The 18,138-nt window shown below is 34.3% G+C and overlaps 2 protein-coding genes across 2 annotated transcripts in view; one reads left to right on the forward strand and one right to left on the reverse strand.

Moving 5' to 3' along the window:
* The window catches only part of LOC125650249 (COP9 signalosome complex subunit 2), a 19,612-nt gene extending 18,574 nt beyond the window's left edge, over positions 1-1,038 (reverse strand). Inside the window, exon 1 of the mRNA XM_048878371.2 lies at positions 942-1,038. Within this exon, the coding sequence (XP_048734328.1) occupies positions 942-986 (45 nt within the window). The 5' untranslated portion in view covers positions 987-1,038. The remainder of the gene's footprint in view (positions 1-941) is intronic.
* On the forward strand, positions 1,034-17,821 carry LOC125650248 (DET1- and DDB1-associated protein 1-like). Its single transcript, XM_048878370.2, has 5 exons — positions 1,034-1,111; positions 1,473-1,553; positions 8,735-8,786; positions 13,218-13,279; positions 14,660-17,821. The coding sequence occupies exons 1-5, from the start codon at positions 1,109-1,111 to the stop codon at positions 14,759-14,761; spliced, it is 300 nt and encodes a 99-aa protein (XP_048734327.1). The 5' UTR covers positions 1,034-1,108; the 3' UTR covers positions 14,762-17,821.
* The last annotated feature ends 317 nt before the right edge of the window (positions 17,822-18,138 follow it).

Here is an 18,138-nt window from a genome sequence, read left to right on the forward strand (position 1 = left end):
CTTCCCCGATATTGAGAAAATCCCTCTTTAACGAGTGTAAATATATCCCATTATGGCATACTACAGAGAAAAACACTTGAGGAGTACATCTCTTTGAGTTTCACTCGAAACAAAGAAAAAGTGCTAAATGTCCGATACTAATGCATATATATAAATCAAAACAAAAACACTAACGGTGTGCATTGGATTTCAGATTGCTTCCCTCTTACGTAGCAACGTGTAGTCAACTCTATAGCTCTAGACAATGCACATCATGTTGAGTATGTGTCGCACTTATTCAGCATTGCACGGAATTTGCCATTATTTTCAATCAAGACATTAAAACACCTGTTTATGGTAATGCTTACTTTCTCGATAAAGAGGGATAATCGGGTTTTAATGAGAAGATCTCGCTAGAGGGGAAGTGTTCCCAACCTGTTGGACTGTCAACCACAAAAACCATTGTCAACCCGAGTTAAAAATGTCAATACTGTTACTGTTAGAAGGCATTGAAATTTCAATATGCTTCAAATTTTCCTTCAAGAGACTGCAATAGACAGCAGCCAAACAATAAATGATAAGACGCCCGAAATATAAGAATGTTTTGCAATAGTTTATATACAGTGCATATATGATTCATACTTCATTTACTAACATGTACATATCATAGTAGATCTACATAATGTGCCAAATGTTCTAAAAAGTTTACCAGGCTAAGCATTGACTGTGATTGAGACAGGTCCCGTGGAATGCCATTGACCCTCTCTATTCTATACTTATAGAATTCGTCAAATTTTAATAAGACAAAAATTTCGTGACGAGCCCCTGTCACCCTGTGCATTGACTGTAGTAGTTAATCGGTACATGTTATCAAATCACTCTCAAATCATTTAGACTAGAATGCTTAAACCTGCATTATAAAAAATTAAATGACCATTTCCCCATAACCAGTGCGAATTTACCAAGTCATATTCCTCATCATCGTACATGCATTCATCGTCCGACATTTTGTTGTTTTATATTTCACCGGCACGGGCAATGAACGAAATAAATTATTCCGGAAAATTTCCGGATAAGTTTCTGTAGCTTGGTTTTAAATTTTATATCGTTTTAACGTCAAAATATCAAGATGGTAGGTACCCGTAACGTTTTTCACGTCTTGTTAGAGCATTTGATGTTAAGAAAGTTCTGTTAATCAATCAAATATATCATGGACCCATGATATGAATGAAATTTCAAACATTTTACAACACTATGGATAAAAAACGTCATTCTATTGACACCTTTATAAAAGTTCTTGATACCATGTTATATCAGGCATGTTATTTAAGTTAAATGAAATAATTCATAAATTATAGACTATATTGTATGTATCTGTTATAGTATTTATAAAAGTATTGATCATGGGGTTGCAAAATTATTTTTTACTACCGTTCGAATTCTCTCTATTGCACAGCTACAGATATATGTGAACTTATTTTTATACTGCACAGGCTGACTTTCTTAAAGAACTGCCTAGTCACAATGAAGATAATTTTACAAGGTTCCACACAGATTCGAGTTGTAGGTCAAATGTAAGTAGAATTTGAAATGCAATTAAGACTTTATAATAATGCTTTCAGAATAGTACTCACCGTCCGACTGTAGAGGGTGTAATGAGTGACAGTTAATTCATTCAAAGCAACTGTTTCAGCTCCATCTCATGAATACTGATTTATGTCTTGCATTAGTTTTATCTCTCAACTCATTTGTTTTGGGGTTTTTTTTATTGGACAATCCCTCTCCCTATTCATATACAGGCTTCTTGTATCTCTACAGGGGCCTGAGCCTTTCCAATATTGGGGGGAAATAGTGACATTTTCTGTAAATAGGGGGAAATGTTTCATCTTACTTTCAATTTGGTCAAAGCTTACCTCAATTAGATAAGCAAGAGGCAAAAAAAAAATTGGTTTTACTTAACAATTCTTATTATTATAATAAGCAAAAATTGTAATCTAGCTGTGGGCCTGGTTCAGGAGATTGCTAGCACCCTGCTTTGATTTGTTTTCATTACTTTGGAATTTTAAAGCAAAAATTGGAAAACACCTGCTTTTATCATTTGGAAAGGGGCCTGTTATTTCGGCCGCCCCCAACAGACCATTAGAATAAACTATGATAATCATAAAGTGATCATAACCTTCAACAAGTTTGTGCATCAGTTGAATTCAGGTAATGAAACTGCTTATGAAAAACTTGCTGAGCACATTCACTAATGCAGTAATGGGTATTTGTCCAACTCCTGCATGTAAACAAATTGTTTCACACTTACTGTGTATTGATTGATTAAATATTGTTTAACATCCCTCTCGAGAATTTTTCACTCATATGGAGACATCACCATTACCGGTAAAGGGCTTCAAATTTAGGCCTATGCTCGGCGCTTATGGCCATTGAACAGTGAGGGTTCTTTTAGCGTGCCACACCTACTGTGACTCGGGACATCCATTTGTAGGTCATCTTTGAGGACCCGTGACATTAACTCCTGATGCCGAGCATTTGGCGATGGAACTGTCACTACCTGTTTTAATGACTTAGGTCTGTCATGGCCGGGATTCAAACCCCAACTTTCGCATGCGAGGCAAACACTCTATCTCTAGACCACCATGGCACTCACTTACTGCGTACTACAAGAATTCTCTAAAGGGAAATAACTCAGACAGATGCATCTCTAAACTTACGTATTGTAATTTATATTGAAATCATTTTGTGAAAGTATGGGCACTTTCGGGGGCATTTGTGTTTTAAAAACACATCTTGTTTTATACTGCTGCTGTCTGTTGGAATATTAGAAATTTAGCTTAGATGCACAGAGAGTAGGAAGATTATTACAGCGTTGTTTTTTCCCCCTTGTATAACTGGTACCGATAAATGGTACCATTCCCAATGCCAAAAACCGTTGATTTTTTCCCAATTTTGAGACTAAAAATTCCCAATTCACTTGCCGAAAAATAGACATTGTAATTTACCTAGTTGAAATCATTTGCCGATACATTAGTTGGTAGAAAATTCCCAATTTGTTAAGATTTTGACACTATTTTTCCCAATTGAATGGGTACTGGTACCAGTACCAGTGATCATGGCAGTGCGCATGTTGTAGAGTTACGATGATTTTAGAACGAACCTACGATGATTCCTGATGTCTCACAACAGCAAATATTAGCGTAAAAAATTGTTTTGTTCTTTATTTTATTTTTTCTTTTAGTTGAAATCATTTGCCGATACATTGGTAGAAAATTCCCAATTTGTTCGATTTTGACACTATTTTTCCCAATTGAATGGATACCGGTACCAATGGGTAGGGGGGGGGGGGGGAGTGCTGTATTATGTCTTTTACAACCCTTTGTCGTAGAAATTCATTTAACTAATATTCAGATGACCGATAAGGTCTGTGGATTTGTGATACATATAACTAATACTCAGGTGACCAATAAGGCCTGTGGGCCTCCAGTGGCTGAAAGCTCAAGAAAGGTTTTCTGCTCACCTTTTGTCTGTCCATCCAACTGTCAAATTTTCACATATCAACTTCTTCAGAACATATGGCCAATTCCAATCGAACTTGGCACAAATCATCCTAGGGTGAAGGGGATTTAAGTTTGTTCAAATGAAGGGTCATGCCCCTTCAAAAGGGAGATAATCAAGAAAAGGCAAAAATAGAGTGTGATATCATTTAGAAATTGTCTCAAGAACTACTAGGTCAGAAAAGTAAAAAATGAACATGAAAGTGTCCCCAATAGCATGTAGATTTAATAAGTTTATTCAAATCATGGCCCTCGGGGGCAGGTTGGGATAACATTAGACTAAAACATTAAATGTTTTACTTGTGGATATGTAGGGAAAATCTTCTCAAGAAACACTGTGCCAGAAAAGCAGAAATTTACATGAAAGCTTCCTGACATACAATGTAAAGTTGATTAAAGTTTGTTCAAATCATGGTCCTCAGGGTTAGGGTGGAGCCACAATAGGGGATAAAAGTTATATATACATGGGAATATACAGTTGGTTGTATATTGTTTAACGTCCCGCTCAAGAATTTTTCATTCATATGGAGACGTCACCATTGCCAGTGATGGGCTGCAAAATTTAGGCCTATGTTTGGTGCGTATGGCCATTGAGTAGGGAGGGATCTTAATCGTGCCACACCTGCTATGACATGGGACTTTGGTTTCTGCAGTCTCATCCAGAGGACTTCCCCATTTAGTCACCTGATGTGACAAGCAAGAGGTACTGAGGACCTATTCTAATCTGAAATTGATTAAAACAAACTCTTTTCAAAAATAGCAGGGCCATGCTATATCAAATCCAAATGCAAATTTTCCAAGTTGTGTGAATTAAGTATCTGTTATGCCCTGGTGATATATGTTTTGTCCTTTCTGTCTGCCCGAAAACTTAACCTTGCTCATAACTTTGGAGTGGTAAGTGATAGGACTTTCATATTATTTCATATGCGCATTCCCTGCGACATGACCTTTTATTTCTTATGAAAGTTTTTAACCTTGTGACATTGGAGTTTCACTTTACTTTTAAGAAAATGCAATCTATTACATGTACATGTAAATACATGTAGATCCTGAACTTCGATGTAGTTTATATATTACATGTAGATAGGACTATCCTGTGTTTATAGATTCTTTTTGGTAAGACCTTTCATATGATACCATGGTGTTTGACCTTCACCTTGGAGTATGACCTTTCCAAAAAAACTTACCTATTCAATGACCTTGAAGTTTGACCTACTTTTAGAAAACCTAACCTTTTTAATACCTGTATCTCCCAAACTATTTAAGGTAATACTTTCATATTTTGTAGACAGATTTCTGCAAGTCCTTTCGTTTTATACCATGATCTTTGACCTTGTGACTTTGAAGTTTGACTTACTTTTAAAAAATGTAACCCATTGCAGGGTTTGACACTAAGGCACGTCCGACCAACCGAGTCTACTAAATTTTAGGTCCGGTCGGGTAAAATGTCGATTTACTAGTCCGACTGGTCGTGTTAAAAAAATAACAAGAAACTTTACTTTAAGATATTCTATTCTTAACTAAAAGAAATATAGGACTAAACATTCTTTTTGAAGAATTTATCGATGTGTAAACTGTGGACATTTTACTCACAAACTGAATAAAAGTGCGAAGCACTTTTATGTTAAGTTTGTGAGTAAAATGTCCAGAGTTTACACATCGATAAATTCTTCAAAAAGAATGTTTGATTCTTATAATTCCAATTCGTTCCCTGCATTGTCAACTTCAATGATTTGAATACTTTCCCCGCACTATGTTGTTTGTTTTCAAGCGCGTATGTATACATAGCGTTTTGGGGTTTATTGATGTGTAAATTCTGGTTTAGATTTATATTTGCCCAATCAAAACAATTGTAATAAATAACATTGGAATTATATAACTGTAAAGAGTTTGCAAGCAATCTTGAACCGTGTGATGGAATAATCTCTATTTTTTAGTTCTAATAAATATGTCGCGGTCGGTGTTTTACGACATCTACTCGATGTTAATTTTAAACAGTTCATTTGAATTGACTATAATAAAGTGTTTATCAAGTTAATAAATTACGTCGTAAACAGCTATTTATCGGTGTTGACATATGTGCGGGAATTTAATGTCTCTATATTTAAATACGACTTCTCGTCCTCAAGGAAAGATGTCCCAGGAGAAAAAAAGAAAAGGTTAGGAAGAAACAAAGCAGGGCTTATGAAATATAAATTAAATAAAAAGCTGGTTGAGGTCATTTTATACTAAATAGACTAAAGAATATCCGTGGTGGGTAGAATTTAAAGAAACAGAAAACGTGTTTGAAAATCAAATTGAATGACGATACTTAGATATTTTTGAGACAATTAAATACGTTTTGGTTCAAACTTAACGTTTGTCATTTAAATGAAGTATTTGAATGTGGAGAAACTATCAGTTTTTTTCTGGAAAGTTGGTCAGGGCTAGTGGATATAAAATCAGGTCTAGTAAAAATCATTTGAAGTAGCCCGACTGGTCTAGTGCTCAAAAAAGTAAATGTCAAACCCTGCATTGGATATCTCCAGAACTATTGAAGGAAGGGCTGTCATATTTTGTTTATTACTTCTTAATGGCAAGGCCTTGTGATACACAGTGTTTGACTTTGCGATCTTAACCTTAGAGTATGACCTTTTGAAAATCTGACCTAATCAATATCTCCTGAACTGTTTAAGGTAGAACTTTTATATTTTCATTGTATATATATTTCTTATCACAAGGCCTTTCATTTCATGCCATGATCTATGTGACATTGACCTTCTCCCAGAACACCAAGGTTATGTTAGTACTCGTGTCACAGCATCCCCATGTTGTGTGAATTCATGTTGAGTTATGTTGGAGCCCTTTAAAAAAAATTCATGGTAATAAAGATTGGAAAAATATGTTTTGAAAATCACAACAGCTGAACAACAGCAAAGTCAAGATGACTCAGGTGAGTGCTGTGACCCATGGGCGTCTTGGTTTTTTTTTAGTTATTAATTGGAAATCAGGCCTTTTTAGCTAGACCTGCATGCAATGATACATCAGATTTGAAATGTAACAGAGATTGGCATGAAATCTCAAATATGTGACTTCAAAATTTCCTCCTCATTGAAATAATGTTTAAAATAACATTGATACAGTAAAACAGCTTATAGGAAGTGCTGGGGATGAATTTGTTATTGTTTACGAAATTTCAAAAGAAATGGATATTGATCTAAGTTTATTATGTCTTTCACATTTCAAGCATTCTTTGGGTAAAATGTATCATCTAAAAGTTAAAATTTGTGACTATGTAAAATTAAGATGCTTTAATATAATTAGGCTGTCATTATTAAAGGGACTGGATCACGATTTTTGAACAAAATATTTTTTATTTCTTATGTTAAATATTAAAAGTATATCTCATTTAATGTTGATAACCAAAATTTTGACCTTCTGAATGCAAGAATAAAAGCTATATTTTAGCCTTAAATATGTGTTATGTAAACAAAGACTCGAGTCTTTTTATGTATACAAACAAACAAGTGAAACATCAATTTTGTAATATAAAGCATCTTAATTTTGCATAGTTGCACATTTTAACTTTTAGATGACACATTTTACCCGAAAAATGCTTGAAATGTGAAAATTATAATAAACTTGGATCGATATCCATATCTTTTGAAAATTTCGTAAACAATAACATACTGCAATCTTTGTTTACAAAACAAATAATGAACTCTATAAAATGAGCTTCTGTGATAATGTATAACCTTATTTTTATGTGAAATCTTTTAAACAGATTAGACAGTAGATTTTGATCATTAAAAGTGAAAAATAAAAGTTTGGGGAAAATCGTGAATCAGTCCCTTTAAATCAGTTATATTTTTAATGTTTAGCATCAGAAATGAAAAATATGTTTTTCAAAAACCGTGAACCTTTAATATCCAACAATTTTGTTAATGTTTTAGCATTAAAGGGAATGAAAATCACTTTGTTGTGAGAATTCATTACATGTATAAGCATGTTCATAGTAGCCATATTTTAGTGTATCTTTTATTATTATAGAATGATTTAAACTGTAGACTATATTTTCATTGGAATATATATTATAGGGCTTGTCAAAATGTGGGAGGGGGGATTCCTAATCTCTCAAGTTTAAACAAGTAAAAATCTAATGTTAATTATATTTTTTTATCATTGTGTACCTACCTACCTCGTCCTTGTTGCACCTGGAGGCACATAGGGCAAGGACTAGTTTCCTCCACTGCTCTCTGTCATTTGCCTTCTTCTCTAATTTCCTCCAAGTTAGGCTCATTGTGTGCAGGCCTGGCTAAAGGCCCATTTCCATTTTAAAATGTTATGTGTCCTTTTCATAAATGAACAAATTTTCACCCAGTCTGATTTACATTCTCTATGTATGTGTCGGAAGTAAGGAATAGAGTTTGATATTCTGATTTATTGATTCAGCTTTAATTTTTACATAGATGAGTAAACCAGCAGTGTACATAATTGATTCGGCTTAACTTTTTAGCTCGCCGGGACAACTGTATGGAAAGCTATTGTCATGACCCCGGTGTTAGCGTCAGCATCACACTTTAAGGAAAAATCATTGACCTGGGCTATATCTTTTGAAACAAGGGGGATAGGGTTTTGATATTTCACACATAGGTGCCTCATGAAGAGACCAGTTTTGGTACCAAGACTTTTGACCTTGTTACCTTTATTGTGGACTTTGACCTACTTTTTAAAAACTTTAACCTGGGCTATATCTTTTGAACTAAAGAGGATAGGGTTTAGATATTTCACATATAGATGCCTCATGAAGAAACCATTGTTTTGGCACCATGACTTTTGACCCTGTGGCCTTGAGCTTGGACTTTGGTCTACTTTTAAAAAAACTTTAACCTGGTCTATATTATTTGAACCAAGGTGGGTAGGGTTTTGATATTTCACATAACGATGTCTCATGAAGAGACCTTTGTATTGGTATCAAGGCTTTTGACCTTGTGACCTTTACTGTGGACTTTGACCTACTTTTCAAAAACTTTAACCTTTTGGACTAAAGGGATAGGCAAGGTAGAGTCATGCTTCCCAGCAAGCTATATTGTCTTCTGATAACTCTTGTTACATGAGAATACCAGCAGTGTATATAATAATTATGATTTAATATTGGTTTAGCATATCTTTTTACATGAGATTTATGATTTATTGATTCAGCTTTACTTTTTATGTAGATGAGAAAACCAGCAGTGTATATACCTACAGTAGACCATCCTTCAGAACAAGGTGAGTTATCAGTGGTGAATGAAGGTTACTGCCCCTGGTTAAGGATTGGTAATCAGTCCCCTGCACCTCGAGGGGACTTTCGGTTTGCACTCTGTCCATCTATCTGTCAGTCCAGCAAATCAGTTTTCTGCTTTTATTTTCGTCCTGCTTGCAGATATTCATTTCAATTTTGGTATATTACTTTACCATGACATTTTACAGATCAAGTTCCAATTTTGTTCTGGTCCATTGATTTTTTTGCTGGGTTATGGCCCTTGGACAAAGAATATGTAGAATTTGAGTCTGTCATACAGGTACAGTGAAACTTCTCCAAACCGGCCCCTCAGAAAACCGGTTCTCCCTGAATATCGGCCGATTTTCAAAGTCCTGGCAGAAATCTTAACATTTCCTTGCAAACATAGTCTTACAAAAACGGGCCACTCCTGAAAACCGGACATCGACCACTTTTTAAAGTACATTTGTTAACAAACATGTGTAATTTACCCTTATAACATTTTGAAGACTAGAAAATTTTGGTCAGAGGGTGATCAAAATCAGCCAGGTGTGCAAATTGACCAACCAACAGGCCAGGTGGGAAATTATCTACTGGTGGTGTGAAAAACACAAGTGGCCTCCTTAATTTCTATTGTTTACCTGTGCTATCATGGGTATTAAGTGACAAGTGGCTAATCCAAGTGACCCTTCCAAATTCAGTATAAAGTGTAAAAAACAGTTAGGAACATATTGAATGAATGAGTATCAAACACCATATTGTTGCACCAAACTATCGCATGGATATAAGGGGTAGTTGATAAAGAACAAACCTATGACCGTTAATGATAATTATTAAATAATAAATAAATTTTCTTGGTTTCCATAGACTTAAAATTCCTACGAAATATTCAAATTAAATTTCATATTTACTACTGTACTTTTTAAAAACGTCAAAACAAATTTGTTAATGATGTAAGCGATGAATGTAAACAGAGTGTTTATAGGTAAGAGGAATTCAAATAATAGGCTTCTGTGTTTTCTTTAAGTATCCTGTTATAGATATTCAGTTTAAAATTAAATGATTTCAGCGAGAATTTATAATTACCTGCAGGTACAAACAGACTAATTTGATCTCTACCGATAATTTATCATAGATCACCAGAACAAAGTGAACAGTACCTACTTTGTGAATATTGAGATAAAATGTCTCTAAATGCTAAATTCTCGGTAAACCGGCCGTTTTTATCAGTCCAAAAGCCGGCCTGTTTATAGAAGTTTCACTGTATATGGCTTTTATTCTATGGGATTTGGTTACTCTGCTGCCTAAGCTGTTGACGTATGATTGCTCACACAGAATATTATGCAGACAATTTAACTTGGGGTCAGGAAGGGACATGTTTTGCTATTCACTACTTGATTAATGCTTGTTGACCTACAGGGGAAAGTGTTGATATTTTGGATGGAAGTGATATTTTGGACTGTCAGTTTGTGGATTGCGGGTTAGTGAATGGTTTGTCAATCTGTGGATTGTGGGTTTGAGTCTAGTAGGTGTTTTAGTTTTTATCAGGTTACTTTCTACTAAAAATTTTATGCCTCCTTAATCGGAGATGGAAAGGCATACCTGTATAGTTTTCTGTCTGTATGTTTCTTCTCAAAAACTTTAACCTTGGCCATAACTTTTGAATGGATGGTTATAGGGTTTTTATATTTTACATGTGTATTCCTTTTCACAAGACCTCTCTTTGGTACCAAATTTATGACCTCATGTCCTTGACCTTGGAGTTTGACATACTTTTATAAAAAAAATAAAAAAAAAAATAAAAACATAACTCTTAAGGGTGTGCAATATTGGTGATATATTGGCATATTGCAATTAGGGCTGAAACAAAACGATACTGTTCAATATAAACGCTCGATTCAATGTTCGATTTATGGCCTCGATTTTCGGTTCGATATGCTTAATACAAACGGGTTCAGTAAAATACATCAGGCTCGGCCTGTACTTATTATTTTTACCTGCATGAGGGACAAATTGGCGTTGAATAAAGTTCAGAATGTTGTTTGCCTTGAGGTTGATAAAAATGATAATGAACTTTATTAGTTTAAACTACAGAGCCAACAAGTGTCTTACTGTTTGGCAGTTTGGAAACATTTTGCTTTCAAAATTAAGATTTTGATTCTTGGTAATTAATTTTTTCTTCGATGTTATTATTGGATTCTTCTGTAAATTGTATTGTATTGAAAATATTGAATCATGGCATAAGTATTGCAATATGTATCGTATCATGAAGGGGGCGTATCATTTCAGCCCTAATTGCAATATTAAATCCAGGGATAATTTATCACAATTCACAATATTTTTTTATAGTCTTTGTGTTGTTTTACTAAATAATTATTATAGATATTCTCAATTTTCCATCTTATGATACTGTGTCACTTTGGGTACCTGCTACCTCAATTCACAGACACTCGAGTGACCCAACTCAGGAACAAAACCTGTTCCCAATACAGAATTTTAAAGAAACAGGGAACTCAAGACAGCTCAGACTTCGATCTCTCAAAAATTTTTATTTCTCAAAGTAAAATCATGGTCACAATTTTTTCCCTAAGCAAAGAAGATGGGTGACTTTATCAAGCCGAGAACCCACAGAAGGACAAATATCAAAGTTAAAATTGAAACTTTCCAGAAAAAGTAAAATTTGCATGCTAGTTAAAACAATCAATCCATAGTTTCCAAAAATGCTTTTTCGATGTGCCCATTTCAAAGAAACATTGAGAAAATCCTATTTAAAATCACATACAGTATACGCAAAAAACGCACAAAATAACAGTAAATTTGATTCTTCCAAGCAGATTTTCAAATGGAGTGGGCCAAGTCTCCATTGTGAATTGAGTAAAATATGTTGGTACACTGTACATGTTCAGGTGTAAAATGTTTTGTAAATAATAGTATTGAGACTTGACCCACTCTATAAAAAAAAAACTTAATACTTCTTGTGTATAACTTTTGTCGTATTATCAAGAAAATTTCTATGTCCACATCGGGTGACTTTAGATAACTTGAAATTCGGTAATTCGTCATGGGATGGAAATCCGAGGTGGTATAGTGGCAGTCTCATTGAAGTTTTGGACAGGCCCAGATTGCATATCTGTGGTTCGAATACCAATTTTCCCTACCTATTTTTATGCCCCCGAAATGGAAGATCGGGGGGCATATTGTTTTTGTCCTGTCACATCGGATTCAGTTAATATGTGATTGGAATTGCGGAGTACATACTGTTGGATGTTGCAAACATATATGCAGTGTCATTTGGTACCTTAGGTACTCCAGGCATCAGTGTAATTATGTGTGTTTTAAAAACCGCTTAATGTCTGATATACACGATGCTGCCTGTGAAACAAATTCTGATGATGATTTTGATTAAATATACCTTCTTTGAAGTATGATCTACATAATTATTTGTTTTTTAATAATTATTAATACTTTGGACAGCGTTTAAGTACGATACTGTATTTATTGTAAATACGGGTACCATCAATGCGGATTTTAAACTCCCGATTTGCAACCAGTGCCCAATCATGAATAGGCTTATATTGTTTGCCAAGTTCATCCATCTTCTTTACTCATGATCTCTTGAACTTTCAATTTCAAGAAGTGAAATTTGAGTACCATAAAACACATTCCAATGTTTTTCACTATCGATATCTTGAAGTGGTGGTAGCATGTGCACACTATCAATCAAGCAGATAATTATTTCCCCTATGACCCTACCAGAATAACGATGAAAACCTGGGGCTAGAGTGGCTGTGTTGATTACATGTATACATCTATACAGGGTGGAGGGGACAGAGATTGCAGTCTATACATGGGGGAGAGATTGTATCTATACAGGGGGAGATATTGTATCTATACATGGGGGAGAGATTGTATCTATACAGGGGGGACAGAGATTGTATCTATACATGGGGGAGGGGACAGAGATTGTATCTATACATGGGGGAGAGATTGTATCTATACAGGGGGGAGATATTGTATCTATACATGGGGGAGAGATTGTATCTATACAGGGGGGACAGAGATTGTATCTATACATGGGGGAGAGATTGTATCTATACAGGGGGGAGATATTGTATCTATACAGGGGGGACAGAGATTGTATCTATACAGGGGGGGGGGGGGGGGGGGGGGGGGAGAGCACAGATTGTATCTATAATCTATACATGGGGGGGGGGGCAGAGATTGTATATATACATGAGAGAGGGACAAAGATTGTATCTATGCATGGTGGAGGAGGGGACAGAAATTGTATCAATGCAGTCATGAGGGGAGGGGACGGAGATTTTATCTATTCATGAGGGGGGGTGGGGGGGAGAAGACACAAGTTGTTTACCTGTGACTACCATTGCCTTCCATCTGTAACATAATAAAGTGAACTGATTGATTTATTTTTACTTTAGTCATTACAACAGAGAAGACCAACATCCTGTTACGATATCTACATCAGCAATGGGATAAAAAGGTAATTGTATATATATACACTAACAATGAGATAAAAAAGTAATTGTATATATACACTCACAATGAGATAAAAAGGTAATTGTATCTGATATAAAGAGTGTGTGTGTATATATATATATATATATATATAAAGTCAAAAAATAAAATCCAATACTCAAACTTTTATCTATAGCGCTTTTGCCCTGCGGGCTCGTCCAAATTGGCTGACCGTGTTCGTGTACATAAACAACAGATCAGAGATCCTACAATAAGAAACACACCGTGTAGCGGACATTTTGATTCATGCGGGGAAGGCAGTTTTTATATTTTCCCATTTTACAAAGTAAAAGAGGAAAATGAACAATTACGCAGAGCCAAGGAAAACTATTTCATAAAACTGTTTAAGCCGAAACTAAACTGTTAATATTTTTACTTCATGTTATTTAACATGTACATTTTACATAGAATGTCTCCTTTAATGTACAGGAATTCAGAGGTGCTTAAAACTTATAGACTGAACTGTTTTAAATATGTCTGTATTTTTAAAAGTGCCTAACATTAACATTGTATAATGTTCTGACGTCACAATCATGACTGTATTATGTTTAACGTTGCTGACATAACGTCACGAGGATGACATCATAATGGAACTTGTTTACATTGTTTAAAAATCTACTGACGAGCCCGCAGGGCGAAAGCGCTATAGATAAAAGTTTGAATATTGGATTTTATTTTTTGACTTTATTCTACCCCGATACCAAAGGTAATTCACTGTATCTATACACAAACAAGGAGAGAATAGGTCCTCAGTACCACTTGCTATTTGTAAGAGGTGACTACATGTAAAGGGGGGTCCTTCAGATGAGACCACCCGTGTCACAACAGGTGTGGCACAATAAAGATCCCTCCCTGCTCAAAGGCCGTAAACACCAAGCATAGGCCTAAATTTTGGAGCCCTTCACCGGCAGTGGTGACGTCTCCATTATATGAGTGAACAAATCTCAAGCAGGACACTAACAATATACATGTACAGCCAACAATTTGATAAAAGCTGATTATTTGAGATATATATATATGGAAAAAACGATATTCAGTTGGTAATTCTATAATCTAAAATGTGTATGAGAAACTAAAAGTAAATTTTTTTTTTGGCCTTGTCATATATATTTTACATTTTGTATTAAAATCAAAAATTGCTATACACTGCTCAATATTTTTATGTATACTCGATTTCAATTTATTTTTGTAAATGATGAAACATAAACAATTACTGGTTTCTGTCAATGTTGAACAATATTACATTTTGTGTACCTTATACACTGTAGAATTCTTTCTTGAAGACAGTGTTTTGTATGCTTGTAGAATTCTCTAATCAGGGTTGTATCTTTACCATTCTTTGTAGAATCAGAATAAAAAGAGAGACTTTAGTCGTGCTAGCTTAGATTCCTCAGAATGTAGCTCATCATCCAAAATACCTCGCCTGAATCCCGACGACATTTCATAGACCGATCCATACTCTATTCCATGGGTGACTGTGAATGCCAAAGCAATGTGAATTAATGTACCACTGATCCAGAGATCTGTTTGTACCCATATTTAAGCAATAATGTTATGTTTATTCTTGATCTTTGGCTGTAATTAATGTGTACAAATAGTCTATTAGTTAATTGATAGGACGGACGGAAGTTTAGTTCCATTTGTGTATGCTATGTGGAATTTCAGCAGAATGTGATACATGTGACACAGAATTTTTGTTGTCATGTATTTATTGAAGTTTATCTGTTGCTAGACATTGTGACCCATTTCTTACAGAATGTTACCAGCAATTATATATGTGTACAGGTAGTTCCCTAGGTCAGGATTTATGTAATTTGAATAATTTGTTGTTAATGACATGTCAGTCGATGAGAGAGGTCGTACAGAGTGCCGTTAGTTGGCGGTAACTGATAAACAATATGCAACGTAAACATAAGTTGTAAAAAAAAATACTTGATTCTTCATTTTTAAATTCTTCCAAAAATTTTAATTAACATTTGAAAAATTCTGGAAAGTCGGTGCATGCTTTACTGAGGGCTTCTTGTCATCTGATATACAATGTACAATATGTGTCATAAACAGATTTCAGTTTGTACTTTCATATCGTAAACGACCGGCCCTAGGTTTATGCTTGTACTATTTTGAATTAAGTTTGTAAATACACGCATAATAATATAAACTACTGTTTTAATTTTTTTATGACATTTGTACTGTAATTGTATTTCCTCACTGCTTCATTCGATTGTGAAAGAATTTTGTATTAATGCAAAAAAAAAAACAATTCTGTATTAGCATGGTTGGTGAGAGACATTTATCTGTGGAGGAAAACTTCTGATGCATACAAGAATTTGTGTGTAAGAATTTTAAGTATTGTATGTCTTACACATTTGTAAAAGAAAAGTTTTGTCTGTAAGGTTTCTATAAGATATCTGTGTTTCAGTGGCACAAAATAGATTTACAACAGTTAGCAGGTTAGAGTATGATCAGAAACTGAAATTAATATTTTTAGTTAATAATTTTGTTTTAACATTACATATTGAAGAAAAGCAGAGTGTACAAATGTGATTGAAGTTTCCTTGTGTGTAGTAAGAGGGTTAAACTGCAATCGTGAATTGTATTATGTATGCATACTTACTTTAGCAAATTATTTGAAATGTATCAAAATTTGAAATGGTGCCCTGCTAGGTGTAATCATGAATAATTGTTTCTTTCAAGTATGACTGTGAAAAACTAGAGTATTTCACATTATAGTACAAACTGAATTAGCTATCTATCAGCAGTAAAAACACTAAACTATGAATCCTGCTAAACTAAGTAAAGCATACAATGTGTGACTTTACGTACAGCTCAACACTCTTAGTATTATGATATACCATGTCTGTCTCTGATTCTTCTGCCTGGTCAGTATATTCTGTACATAGACAATGGAATTATAATCGCTTCTAAATTTTCAGCTTTGAGGTAACACTCATTTACAGTGTATATATAATTTTGAAATTTTATTGATTTGTAACATTTTATTTGTTGAAGGCAACTATAGAAACATGGCCATTTATTGGTAACATGAAACAAGATTCAAATAATTTTATGGAATTTGGTGCAAAATTGATAGAAGCAACATTAAATATGGGCAGTTTGTATAATTCTGGGGGGAAATATTGTTTTAAAAAAAACAAAAAATGACTTTAAAAGAGGCAGGATCAATATATATATGGCATGTTTCAGTGAACTTCAGCATACTGTCAATTTTATGAAATGTAACCTCAAACTAATAGCAAAAGAATTTATTCATGTAATGTATTTTGATTTAGTTCACATTTTATTAATTACAATGAAAAACATATATATATCATTTGCTCACCATTGCGAATTATTAGTGAAAGGGGCACAACTCTGTAAAGATGCAGGATTGTAAGATGGGTATGAAAGATATTGTATTGATCTGCTGAAAGGGTTATGGTGTTAAAATCCACTATGTATCAACAATGTAAGAGTATCAAAGTCATTTATTTATAAAATGTTGAGTTGTAAATTAAAGGAAATGATAAAAAGCACTGCCACTTCACAAATGTATCATATATGCATATAAATTATAAAATGAAGAGTATGTTTATATTAACAGAGAAAATTGGTAAATAACTTCCGAGGCATTGATATAATAGAAATAATCATGAACTTTTAATGCCCAGAAATTTACAAACTTTAAGACTGACCCGAAGTATAGATAGATTTATGATGGAGTGCATGATAGGCCAGACTATACACTCATTCAGGACTGGATATATTATGGTATGGTGCTCATGTCCGTCTGACTGTCTGTCTTATAGCTTTCTTTGTATTTTAGCACATGACTTAAATACTACAAATAAATTTTTACCAAGGTTGACATGATTTTGTCTCATGCACTCACATTTGTTTTTGATACATCTAGATAATCATCTGACGGGCGTATCATGTGTCGTGGCAGTGCACTTTGTTAACTCTGAGTAGCAGAGAAATGGTGCGATACGGTGTAAAATGATTCGTTAATGAATTGCGTATACCGGTAACTAGATTATATTCTGTTACAATTAGTTTGAGGTTAAGGAGGAATAATGCATCAAAATGGCCGACTTCTCTAAATATCAACAATCAATACGTACAAGTATACTTTTCTTTATTTATTCTCTTGCTGATAGTTCAGATGTATTGTGTTAACTTCTGATCTATGGTGGTTTGAGTCTTAGCAGGGGTATTAATTTTTTTTTCTTCAGATTTCTTTCTACTGAATTTAAAAACTGCATTTTTTAACTACATAAGGTAAATTTGAAAGTTTTCAATTTCAAAATATTGTACATATATCCCGTTCCATCCTTATCAGATTTCTCGGGTGTGTTATTCCTCCTTAAATTGTATGGTGACTTGACAATACTTTATGATTATTTTTTAGAAATGACATTATAAACAATTACTTTATGTTCTTGTATATAAATAAACAGTTTGTACAATACAAAAGGACTTTCATTATTAAAACATTTCTGTGACATCATCTATTGTTATGCAAAGTCCAATACCCATGATAATGTACCCCTCGGTGTCAAATAAGTTAATAATGACAGTTCATTTTTAGCTCATCTGAGCTGAAAGCTCAAGTGAGCAATTCTGGTGTGAATTCATGTTCGGTTATGTTGGGACCCTTTGAAATTTTTCATGGCCAGGAATAAAGATTGGGGGGAAAAAATCTTTGAAGACCACAACAGCTGAACAACAGCAAGGTCAAAGTGACTCTGGTGAGCGATGTGGCCCATGAGTCTGTTTTCTAACATCACTATGTTGGGCCAACAAAGGGCCACCGTGCCCGAAGAT

Source organism: Ostrea edulis, chromosome 5, assembly GCF_947568905.1.
Source record: "Ostrea edulis chromosome 5, xbOstEdul1.1, whole genome shotgun sequence".
NCBI lineage: Eukaryota > Metazoa > Mollusca > Bivalvia > Ostreida > Ostreidae > Ostrea > Ostrea edulis.

Coding starts and splice junctions, on each gene's coding strand:
- LOC125650248 (XM_048878370.2), top strand. Junction 1,554..8,734: donor ATTCGAGTTGTAGGTCAAAT/GTAAGTAGAATT, acceptor CTTTTTATGTAG/ATGAGAAAACCAGCAGTGTA. Junction 8,787..13,217: donor AGACCATCCTTCAGAACAAG/GTGAGTTATCAG, acceptor TTTTTACTTTAG/TCATTACAACAGAGAAGACC.